At 52.0% G+C, this 12,429-nt stretch overlaps 1 protein-coding gene across 1 annotated transcript in view; it reads right to left on the bottom strand.

Moving 5' to 3' along the window:
* Positions 1-12,429, bottom strand: part of SH3RF1 (SH3 domain containing ring finger 1) — a 145,022-nt gene that overhangs the window by 11,076 nt on the left and 121,517 nt on the right. Inside the window, exons 5-7 of the mRNA XM_024750518.1 lie at positions 10,361-10,471; positions 2,980-3,122; positions 1,796-1,966 (exon numbers count right to left, since the gene is read on the bottom strand). Of these exons, the coding sequence (XP_024606286.1) occupies positions 1,796-1,966; positions 2,980-3,122; positions 10,361-10,471 (425 nt within the window). The remainder of the gene's footprint in view (positions 1-1,795; positions 1,967-2,979; positions 3,123-10,360; positions 10,472-12,429) is intronic.

Genomic DNA, 12,429 nt, shown 5'->3' with positions numbered 1-12,429 from the left:
TTTTTTTTTTTTTTTTTTTTTGCGGTACGCGGGCCTCTCACTGCTGCGGCCCCTCCCACTGTGGAGCACAGGCTCCAGACGCGCAGGCCCAGCGGCCATGGCTGACGGGCCCAGCCGCTCCGCGGTATGTGGGATCTTCCCAGACCGGGGCACGAACCCGCGTCCCCTGCATTGGCAGGCGGACTCTCAACCACTGTGCCACCAGGGAAGCCCTCAGTGTAGTTTTAAGTAACATATTTTTTTTAATATTCTAAATTCATTTAAACAACAATTCTATAGTAACTCTCTACCAAGCAGAAGACTTCATTAACTTGAACCTCCTTATTATTTACCATGAGGAGTAACAGAGCATTTACTGTCAGTAAGCATCTCTCCAGAGACTTTTGGAGAATTTGTACTTGAATCTTATGAAAATGTTTTCCTTCGCTAACTTGATTTTTTGTTGTTGCTTTGGTTTATCTCCCTTAGTTGTTGTGGCTTTTTGTTTGTTTTCTTCCCACCAGGGAAGGTCGAGCTGCCGTCTTCTGGATGTGAGTGTAGATTTTAACATACACCGAGAAGAAGGTTTATAGTGATGAAAAATCTGCAAGTCAAATGAAAGCTAACATGCTGTCACCTTCTGCAAACAGAATGACTGTCATCTGATCAGGCTGCTGGCCAGCCTCTGAATCAAGGCCCACAGCTGACAACATGTCAGTTCATTCAGCTATTTACTTAAAATCAGGGACTTGGAGAAATGATTTAACACAGTTAAGCTGGCCCATTTATGAAGAGCCAGGTGGCCCAAAACTGGGGCTTCCTCAATGATGATGCCATTATAGGTCATTGCATTCGTTCCAGAGCTACTTTCCTCAGTGCCCAGAAAGGGGACTACCTTTAAATAAAGTGAAGACTATATATCTATACATCTAAAGGTCTTGCTTTCTACTGTCCTCAAACATGGTTTCTCAACCTTGGTGACATTTGGGGCCAGAGAGCTCCTTTCTGCGCAGGCTGTGCCGTGCCCTGCAGGTGTCCCGTGCGTCCCTGGTTTCTGTGCGCTGGAGACCAGTAGCACTCCCACCCCGCATCGTGACAATCAAAAATGTGTCCAGACATTGCCAAATTCCCCTGGGGAGCAAAACTGCCCTCATTTGAGAAGGGTGAAGGAGCTATGTCACACTGAAGGAATTCTGTTTCTGACTGTATTACAGAAAATAATTGTGAGAATTCAGAGGTGACCGCCAAGCTACTGGAATAAATGGCTGGCTTTCAGCACCTCTTCACCAGGTGACCTCAGATGAGTCGCTTAACCTCTCCACCTCTACGGGCTCGACTGCTGAGTGGGGATCGCGACGGCACACACATCATCAGGGAGCTGTTTAAGGATGTGGCATTAACGTGTGTCACGCATTTAGAAATCTGCGTGTCTGGCATCTCATAAGCATCACGTAAACATTGGAGTATTAATAATAGCGCTTTTATTTATATTAAATGCTACATTTTTAATTTTCTGGCAGAAAAATATTGAAAATGGTGTCGCTGAGTCTTCTCACATGTAACTTAAAGCAAATAATTTAAAACCCAGTACATTTATTGGTAGAAACGTACAATTTCACATACATCCATGTGAAGAGTAAGCTAAAATTTTGAGAATTAGAAGGGATTTCGGCAAATACAAATAGGGACCTTTAAAATGCCGGCTGTGTAACAAGCAACTGCAGTGGGAGGAGGAATCTTGGACAGGCTGAAAAACATGGGAAAGGACAAAGCCTCTCTGTTTAGAACTCAGCAACCACTTAACTCAGAGCCCTACCTCGTGACGGGGGCCACATAATTGCCAGGGAAGACCCCTATCTTGCTGGTGTGCATGGACGTGCCCTTGAACCAGCCATCCTGGCAGCGCTCAAACACGAGAAACATCTCCCCCTTCCTCAGCTCCAGCTCATCCTCTTTCCGGGGGGTGTAGGGATAAATGGCAACATACCTAGAAGAGGAAAAAACAGTTGATTTCAAGCTGAGTAACAGACAGACCACAAGATGCTCCAAACTCTTCTTTGGCACAAAGCCTTGGAAGTTTCATCCAAAAGTAAACAGAAAATACAATCCTTTAAGCTGTGAGCAGCCTTGGTCACTGTCCACTGAACTGCCACCTACATAGAAAAGACAGAAGCCTCCTGACTCAGAACTGCACACCTGGTCCTCCCGGTGTGAAGGCGACGATCCCTCCAAACGGTACTCGTGGGTGCGAAGGAATTACTGCAGCTTCCCAGGGTGCAAGCCTGCTGTGGGGCGTCAGGTGCCCACTGGGAAAACTGAGCCCTTCAGATGGCCCTGGTCAGACTTGGGAAGTAGCCCCGGCAGGAACATACGGTCCGAAATCCCGCTGGGAAGCTTGGCACACGGCTGAACCCGAAGGCCGGCCGCACCCGCGTCCGTGCGCTCAGCCAAGGAAGACACGGAATTTGCAAGAGTCAAAGGCAAGGCGAGTGCAGATCGCAGAGAGCCCCCGACAGCTCCTCCGTGCGCAGGACTGTGCCCCAACACATGGAGCCCGCAGATCGGCGGGCCACGTGAACCAGGCTCCGAGCGTCTCCTGGGTCAGTCCACACAGGGGAAAAGCCGCCAATGCCGAGCTGCATTCGGCCACGGGGAGCCCCTGGACGGAATAATGTCCAGACTTTTCACTGTAGGGGACCTGCAGCTTTTCACGTGCACGCTCTGCTAGGTCTGGCCTCTGCTCAGCCCCTCCCTGTTCCCGAGCATCCTTACGCAGGGGATGAAGGTGGGGACAAAGCCCTGGCAGGAGTGGCAGAGGAAGGCCAGGAAGACTCGTACTCAGCAGGCCACCTGCCCGGCGGCCCATCCTCAGACCCACTTAGTTTCTGTTTCCTAATGAACGACACGCACGACCAAGCATACGACACCACCCTGGCACCAGCGCTCCCCAGAAAGCCGTTCCCCGCGTCTCTGCGCGGCCAGAAAGGACACCACACTTACACGCTGGGGCGCGTCTGCGGCCGTGAGTGTGTGGTCTGGTCAGCGGGTCCGGCCACGGGTCTGGAGCCCATCCCAGGAGCAGCAACAGCGCCCATGGGGGTGGCCTCCTGGAGCGGGGGCGGGGGGAGAGGAGGATTCATAGTCTGGAGAGAGACAAAAAAGAAGAAACAAATGATTTATGCACATCTTTCACAGCAAAGAGGAGGGAAGAGGAATCAGAAACCCATGAAAAAAGACATCGGTGGAATCCACGCAGAGCAGAAGCAGCTGCCCTGTACAAAAGCCTCCTTGGAAAAGAGTCCTCTTTGTTACCCTTTAAGATCTTAGAGCCACAGCGACCCCCTCCCCAAACAGGTAAGCCATCACACCTGGGAGAAGGGAAAGAAAAAAATGACGCAACTGCGTGGAATTTTAAGATTGATGGCTGCAAACCAGGACCAGGATCCAAATGCCTTTCAAGGGGGCGGCTATAATGTCACCCTGCTTGCTAGGAATTAATTTGTGATTGTTTCTGCAACCCGAAACGTAAAACACCACGGAAAACAATTTAGCTGCACCGTATGGCAAACCATTGCCGCAAAAGAAAATTTCCTTTGATGCCTGGTTTCCCAAAACCACACACAATAGCAAGCCACAATCACTGGGCCATTGTTTTTACTTTTGTTTATTCTCTGCTTAGCTCTGCCAGCTTTTGAAATTTAGGACTATCGAGGCTGGTAATCTTTAACAAGTACACCGTGAGCAGCTGCTGGCTCCTTTATGGGCTCTGCCTACAGGACTCCGTGCCTTTTCAGAATCAATGGAGCAATTGTTACCTTCTGATCTATACACCCCGGATAATTCTTTAGGGTCTGGGTACCGAAACTCCTGGGAAAACAGGCACACAAAGACCTGCCCAAACCCCTACCTCGCCTGCCCTCCCCAAATCTTTGAACCATTCCACGTAAACACCGAATCAAAGGAGAAATACGGAGGCTGAAGACTGCCCCTTGGGAGGTGTGCATGGCGTCTCCACATCAGCTTAAAAGAAGAAAAAAACCCACGGTTTTTAAACATAGGGAACAGCAATTTCTTTCTATTTTTTTGGAAAAAAAATTTAATCTCATCAACGTTTCCTCCATCTGCCTATTAATGTACACAGTTCCAGAAACAAAATCAACTGAGTAGAAAAGGATATCAAATTTCCAGACACACGCTGCAACCATTTCACACATTATATTTAATTTCTCGACCTCAGAGAAGGCTTTTTCCACCCTGCAGCCGCGGCAGGACACCCAGTGCAGGATAAACGCGTTGCAGTCCCAGGGCGGGCGGGGTCGTGGTGACACTCACAGAGCAGGCCGCCCTGCGCCCCGGGGGCAGCTCCGGGGAGACACACACGGGCCTGCAGCCTTTACCACCTTTAACCGGGAGAAGGCCAAGCACTCATGCCCTTGGTCTCAGAGACAAAGTGGAGACAAATCGAGATAATCCTGGTAGAAGACTCAGCGCACATGACCCAGGCGGGTCCTGGGCAAGGACACTGAACAGAACAGCAGCCGGAGGGCGTGAAATCACTCCCAAGTTGTCTCCTCCAGTCTCCCCAGGCCTCACCTCAGAGCTGCGGAGCCGTGGGGGTCAGGTGACACACGGGACAAAAGGAGCCCAGGCCACCCACCCCTGGAATCACTCAGAGCAGAGCCAAGGGCCCACTCGGCTCTCTGAGTAGAATTCCACTGGCAAACGGAGGAGAGGAAAACTGTCTGCTGTATCTTCACGTCAGTGACACAGAGGCTGTACTAAACTGGCCCTATGCGGAAAGAGACGAGGAAAAAAAAAGGAAAGACAATCTAGGGACCTGATAAAAACACAGGCCACGCTGGTGGTGACAAAATGTAAGAACACATCACCTCTTATAGTTAAACAATGCAGTAAGGGAATGTTTGGTGTAGGTGACTTTTACAAAGAGTGAGTCAGGAGGCATCTGAGATCTGGCACCAGAGAGGAGGGTCTCGAAGATCCCAAAGGTGGTGCTGCAGGCAGAACGCAGCTCTCTCTCTCACGGGTGGTGCTGGTCAAACTGGGCAGACTTCTCCCCATCGCTGGGCTGCGTATCTTTGGAGAAATGTGCACGTGTGTGTGCGCGTTCGTGGGGGGATAAGCACACAGAAAGACTAGCGATTACACTCAGGCTCCCCAGCGTGGCTGCCCCCTGGGGCCGGTCAGATGCCAGGGCCCCAGTGTGTCCAGGACTGGGCCGGCCAGGAGGTCTCGTGGGCCGCTTGGTGAAGACCCCACGCCGAGAGAATTTGGGGACGTGGACGCGCGGGAGCGACCGCGTCCTCCCGTCACCGCACGGCTGGGCGCCGGGGGCCAGGACACACCCTCCTGCCGCAGCAAAGGCACCTGTGGGCTGCTGGGAGCGCAAGACACCTCTGGTCAACGACAGCGTTCAGAAGCCAACACCACGCTTGTCACTGCCGTCACCAGACACTGATCTAAAGCAGCGGGGCTGGGAAGTGTGCCCATGCTGAGCCGCGGGGAGGAGCTGAGGGCCAGGGGAGCGGGGCTGGGCCTCTGGGGTCCAACGCGGGTGACCAGACGTTGGCTGCGCTGTCGCTGAAGCGGGCCTCTGCTTGTGCTTCTGCAGACCCAGACCCTCTCCCACCCTCTCCACGGGGCGATGGTCTGAGGCCAGAATGACAGTCTCTGAATAATACTTTGCTTAAAACCAGGGCTCAGGGGGCAGGGTCTGTGGTGGGAAATGGTCACGTCTGCCCCGCCCAGGTTCTGTCCCCAACCCACTGATCTCTCGGAAGAGATAGCTTTACACCGTGGAGGACGCCTAGGGTTTGGGGTCAGAAACGCAGATCCTAGCTAGCCCCGGCTCAGCCTTTGAGGGCCGCCCTCGGGCTCCCTCCAAGAAAGAAATGTCCTGTATGAGTGACTGGTTCCAGGCCACCGACAGGCCACATCCGCTAGTGGACAGTGAGAGTTCAAGGCCGGACTGTGGCCCCCTCCTCTCTCCCCTCCCTGCACCCAGCCCCGAGGTGCCTGGGGGCCGAGCTCCACAAGGTCCTCACCCTGGGCGAGGGCTGCAGGCCACTGACCAGGAAAGCGCTTTGCCTGGATGGAGCCTGGGGTTCTGACGGTAAAAGGTCCATGTTCTTTCCGACCGTCCTTCACGTGTGTCCTCACGTGTGCCCCTCCCTCTTCTCCAGGGTAGAAAAGTGGCCGGTGGCATAGACTTTGGGCATTTCTGGACCTCTGAGCAGAGACCATTTAATATCCCCCAATCCCGTCATCATTTCTTCCTGAACATCCGACTCCAACGAACCCACTTGCCACCTCTCTCCAGGGTCTTCCTGTGTTGTGAACTCACGCAGGTGCTTGGCCACCGAGGGGACAGCAGGAGGGGCGGCTGGTCATCCCTTCTCAGGGCAACGGTGCCACCAATTCCCACAGCATCACCGCCTGCACACGGCCACATGTGTGCAAATATTTGAGTATTCTGCCTTTTTTAAACAATGAGTAGGAAACAGAAAAATGGAAGCACTGATAACCAGCGATTCAAAAAAAACACTCAGGTGTCAGAATTCAGTAAAATTAAGAAGATGGAAAAGTGAGTTTTTCATCTCATCTGGACACTCCCAGGAACTCAGTCAGTCACTCGTGGGCACAGCTATGAAGAAAAGAAAAAAAATTAGAGTATATTTAAAAATGCCAGAGACAGCCGCTTGGAAGATGATGTCGGAAGGGGAGATGTAATTAAGAATTTGGTAGATTAAAGAAACCTCTCTGGGAATGGACTTTCTCTCACCAACTGCCTTTGACATGTGAGGAGACACACCCACACCGTTCACTGACTTTGCAGAAATGACATCCGAGGGGTTCTCAGCAGCAGCAGGTCAGGGAAGCGGCCCTTGCGGCGCCCCGGGAACAGCGGAGGCTCAGGATGGAGGCCGCTGTTAGAACTCACGAGGCTGCAGAGTCAGAAACCGTCTCGCTGTCCTCGTGTCCCCATCACCCAGCTCTGTCCACGGGAGGTAACAGACCCTCAGCGAGGGCTTCACGAACGAGAAAGCGTCCCGTGCGCCTGCCGCCCTCAGGGCAGTCTGATATGGATCAAGGGCCTCAGTTCCTGCGATGCCAGGGTCCTTCTCTGTGGTCGCTATGGAGGTTCTGTCCATATCCTGTCCCCATTCTGGTCGTCAGAACTGCTGCCGATTCCAAACGCTTAACTTCTGCTTCTCACGCTGCCAAGCTGGGCGGTCCCGTCCCTACGTCCAGAATCCTGCCCTGACCCTCCGGACCCTCCCACCACGGGCGACAATGGACTCAGTACGTCTTGGCTATCCTGAGAACATGACATCATTTAATTTTGCTTCTTTAAGTGTACACACACACACGCACATGCTTGTTTTAGTTATGGTTACACACTGTTGGGTGCAATCTGATTTCAACTTCGCCATGGACTGTATCTGGCCTTTTCTGACCTGGCTACCTTGTGACATCTTGTAGCTAAACACCTCTCAGCTGGTCCAGAGGGTCAGGGATCAGCCATCACTTGTTTCACAAGTTCACACTATGCACAGGACACGAGAGCAAGCTCTTCATCCACCTCCCCTCACAGGATTAGCTGGGAAAAAACCCTCCGTGCCATGAACAGTCTGATGTCTGAACGCGATAGATGTAATACCAGTTTTGCTTCTATTATTAGATAGTTAACATTTTAACTGTTACTTGTGAGAGGTACAGGACAATATGCTCATAATTCCACTCTGAATAAAAGATTAAAAAGTCTCAACTTATGAAAAAGGTGCTGGAAATAATGTTCACGTCCTAGTCCAGCAGCGGTGCTTATCACCAAAAATCCACACCGGGAGACTTCCCTGGTGGTCCAGTGGGTAAGACTCCACACTCCCGATGCAGGGGGCCCGGGTTTGATACCTAGTCGGGGAACTAGATCCTGCATGCACGCCGCAGCTAAGACCCGGTGCAGCCAAAACAGATAAATAAATAATTAAAATAAATAAATAGGGGGCTTCCCTGGTGGCGCAGTGGTTGAGAGCCCGCCTGCCGATGCAGGGGACACGGGTTCGTGCCCCGGTCCGGGAAGATCCCACATGCCGCGGAGCGGCTGGGCCCGTGAGCCATGGCCGCTGAGCCTGCGCGTCCGGAGCCTGTGCTCCGCAACGGGAGAGGCCACAGCAGTGAGAGGCCCCGCGTACCGCAAAAAAAATAAGTAAATAAAAAATAAAAATAAATAAATAAATAAAATAAAATGCACACCAGGAAAAGCCTGGTTTCCTTCCCACCATGCCGCCTACACTTGCTGTGATCGCACTCGAAGTCTTGGGAAAGGTTTCACATTTTAAACAGGATACTTGCCAGGTTGATGGAAGACACAGAGGGTACATGTTACCGAGATTTTTCCACTTAAACCTGACATATTAAATCCAAAGCATTCCTGCCAGCCGACCAGGGACTCTGAGATCTAGACATCTCCCAGGGTGACAGGCAACAGATCTGCTTATAATTAGTTTTCCATTAAATGGAACTGGCACAGATGCAGCATTAATAAACTGTCCTCTTGCTGGACATGCCGGCTCTCTTGTATAATCCTGGGATAAAATGGCTGAATGTAAATTAGTTTTTGTGTGTTCATGCTCTCTCGTGACCTGTCGCATCTGTATGCCCTAGAGTGCGCCCAGCTAAGATCAACTAGTAATTTACTGTATCGTAAAACTGTCGGCCCACAAGGGCTGAAACTCAGACAGCGCTTCGTCTTTTCCGCTAATTTTTCTAAGATAGAAAAGTCAGTCTCTTTTCCCTTAAGAAATGAAATCAGAATTTTTCCATGTGAAGTAGTCATCTGGAGATGGAAATTCCAACAGGTTGTGAATGTCCTGGGGTGGGAAGAAGAAAGGGAGGGAGGGAGGGAGGGAGGGAGGGAGGAAAGGGTCTTCTCTGGGGATGAGAGGAAAGTCGGCTTTCAACTATTCATAAAATGCATCAAGACAAAATAAATATAACGTAAGAAAACGAGGCAAAGGGTGAATGAGGGGGATAGGACCAGATGGAGTCAACAACCTGACTAACGTGCAGTGAGGCCCTTGCTGGGGGGTGAGGGGAGGTGCAAAGCTGTCTCTAAGCAGCTGAGAAGAGAGAAACAGAATTGGCAACATGTATAAAGTCCACAACCTGAAAACAAACCAGCGCGGAGAAGCCTCCCTATTCCCGGTACAGACAGTGGAGAAAACCCCAGCAGTGAGCCTGACCGACCCCGGGGCTCTGAGGAAACCAGCAAGCATGCTGCACCCGCCGTGGCCCCCAACAGAGGTGGATGGTCTTTCACGGTCACCTCCCTGAGTTCCAGGCAGTGCCGCCTCCGCGAAGCAGATACGACTCTCACATTATACGCGAGGACCAGAGGCTCAGAGAGGCTGAGTGACCTCACTGCCGTATCACAAAGGAGAGGCTGGGCTGGACCCCCATCACCGACCACACTGTTTCCTCTGAGAGCAGCACAACTGGGAGAGATTCTGTAAAGCAAGCTAAGGGCTGGGGTCCACTGGGGAGAAGGATTTAGTGATCTTTTCTATCCTCATTCAACTCAGCACTGGAAGAAACGGTCTGAAAGTGTAGCGAGGCAGCGGCCCAGACGAGAGAGGCTGGTTCCTAGCAGTTCCCCTGCAGGTTGAGGAAACATGGATTTAAGCCATTGTGCCGCTGCTTCCCGAGGTTGAATTTCTTGTTTCTTCCTTTTCAGTTTTCTCCCCACAGAGTTCTTCTTCATATCAGCTTCCCTCGACTGCCCTCACTCTTCCTGTTCATTTCCCCGTTAGGCTGTCTGAAAGCACTCAGCGGTTTTGTTCAGACTGTCTGCAGGCTGAGGGGCTTTCTGGAGAATCACACATCTGATAACCTCCAGGGAGGCCAGTCACACAGACCAACAGAAGACCAGGAACCCAGAAGGGGAACTGTCATCGGAGACAGGAATCCGCGTGTCGCGTGACCCGAGGCAAACCACACGGCCTCTAGGATCCCAGCTCCCTCAGTACTTCGATAAATACGCCTGGTCTAGAAACCTAAAAGAAGCAAAGGTTAAGCCTTCAGAAAATCAGGCTGACCTTTAATGAAAATTAAAAGTTCTCCCCGGAGCTCTTCCTGTAGCCTCAGGCCACCGACCCTTGCCATTAAAATAAAGTGCTGGCTATCGGCCTGAGACTTTGTGATTTTTTGCTAAAATGAACAGACAGAGGATGAGAGATGGAGACCCCACCCTCACCAAGCGTCATGGTGAGCTGTGGTGTCAGGAGGGCGGCAGCCAGCCCACAGGGCTGCGCACCTGTAAGCGGCAGGCACGGGGGTCCGGTGGGAGGCGGTGGTCCACACTCACCGAAAGGGCGGCCGGGTAGGGGGCCTCTGGCGGGACCGTGCACGAGGGGCCGGTGGTCACTGGGCTGCTCGGGGGCGGGGTCACAATCAACCCGGTGGTACTTATGTGGACCTGCCAAAGAAAAAAGAGTGAATAAAAGAGGACGCACGCACAACAGATGAGACCAGCTAAGCCCCGGGCACCGAGTCACAGCTAAACATTCAAGAATCCCCTTCAGGTTATCCAGCCCAAACGTAGTGAGGCCCTATGTTAGATGCCAGGGAGCCGCTTGACAAACACTGGTCACGACAACATTTCACGTACAGGATCCACGGCTGCTGGCCTTCCCGACAGCCGCTGCCTCACGTGAGTGCTGCTGGGACCTGCCTGGCCTGCAACTAGCCCATTGACACCTTCCCAAGGATCCTGTTCCGGTGGGTTGTCCTGAATGCTCACCAGTGCACCAACTCGTGAAATCTACATGACACGCTTAAGGGATCGTGCCACCTTCAGGATCATTTCCCGTGACTTGTACCCTTCCGTGGGGATGCGTAATTAAAATGCAGCTGCCCGGACCGCCGATCGCAGGCAACTGTTTACAAAACCTTTCAGGGGACAGGGTCAAGCCAAACTAGCTGTTTTCTAAGGTGTCTTATCGGGACTTCCCCGGCGGTCCAGTGGTTAAGACTTTGCCTTCCAATGCAGGGGGTGAGGGTTCGATCCCCGGCCAGGGAGCTAGGATCTCACAAGCCTCGGGTCCAAAAAACCAAAAACATAAAAAGCAGAAGCAATATTGTAACAAATTCAATAAAGGCAAAAAAAAAAAAAAGAAGGTGCACATCAAAAAAAAAAGTCTTTAAAGAAAAAAAAAAAAGAATGGGTGTGTCATCCATGACACTACCGAAGATTAACTGACTAGAAAGAAAGTTATTCAGATCATTTCATCGCAGGTGTTCGGCTACCTGACCAGTTTCGCTCCCGATGCACCCTGGGTGTGACTACAGACCGCGGGCGTGGGCTCCCGCACAAATGGGAAGTCTTTCCTCCACTATTAAAGGAATGTGGCTGGCTGCTACCTTGTCTCCCCAGGAAACGATGTTCCACCAAAACTGCTGGGCGTTTTGTAACAAAAACTTAACCCCAAACCTAGTTTCCTCAATCCCAATAATTAGGAAAAAGATTATCAGGACAAAGAGAGGCTTAGAGATCAGTTCCCAGACGGCCTGAAGGACTTTCATTTCCTCCCAGGCAAGGACAACCAGCATGCTAGCACACAGCTGATTTTCACAGGTCAAGTCTGAGCTACGTGGAATCCACATTCTTGTAAAGCTACACCTGTACCTGGCAGCTCATACACTGACTGAACCTAAGCAGAGCCAAGGGGCACCTCCACAAAGGCTCCCCGCCAAACCTCAGGTTCGGTCTCTCCTGTGAACCAAAGTCTATTTCCATTCAATTTCTAATGAGACGCACATGGATTTTTCATCCTAGGATAAAACCTAGTGGCCTCTAGCTATCCTATTCAAGAAACCCGTTTGTGTACGTACTCTGAGGACAAGTACGTACTCTGATGCAAGTTGGCATCACAGGAAACACAAGTCTTTCTTCGAAGATAAATGAGGCCCCGTTCAAAGTGCACGCTGTTACCTAGGAACCTTCGGGGTGGGAAAAACTTGCCAAAACTCAGCTTCCAGGGCCTGACCCTACAAGCCGCGGAGGAAGTCCTCACTAGTGTCTGACGTCTCCCCAAGAGCCCCAGACCGGGAGGCAGGGTGATGAGCTCGAACGAGCCCGTGAACTTGGACAGTCACGTTGTGAGGGCGTGGGGTAGACCACAGGCCGCCTGGGGTCTCTGCCCGCACGGCCCTGGACGTGGAGGACCCTGCAGGCCCCAGTTCCACGCGGGTAAAGGAAGAGACAGAGTCACCAAAGGATGACTAAAGGCAGAAGCAAGCGGCAGGAGTGACCAGGCCGAGCGGGGCAGGTCTCCAGAACGAATGCCCTGAGCAGGGAGGGCAGCCTGGCTTTCCACTGTGCTCACTCCTTCCCGTGGGGCTGCACACTGGCTCGGCTTCCTCCCCGGGAAAGGG

The sequence above is a fragment of the Neophocaena asiaeorientalis genome, unplaced genomic scaffold, assembly GCF_003031525.2.
Source record: "Neophocaena asiaeorientalis asiaeorientalis breed wild unplaced genomic scaffold, Neophocaena_asiaeorientalis_V1.1 scaffold180, whole genome shotgun sequence".
NCBI lineage: Eukaryota > Metazoa > Chordata > Mammalia > Artiodactyla > Phocoenidae > Neophocaena > Neophocaena asiaeorientalis.
Note: the sequence above shows the minus strand (reverse complement) of the source record. Positions and strands in the feature narration are given on the sequence as shown.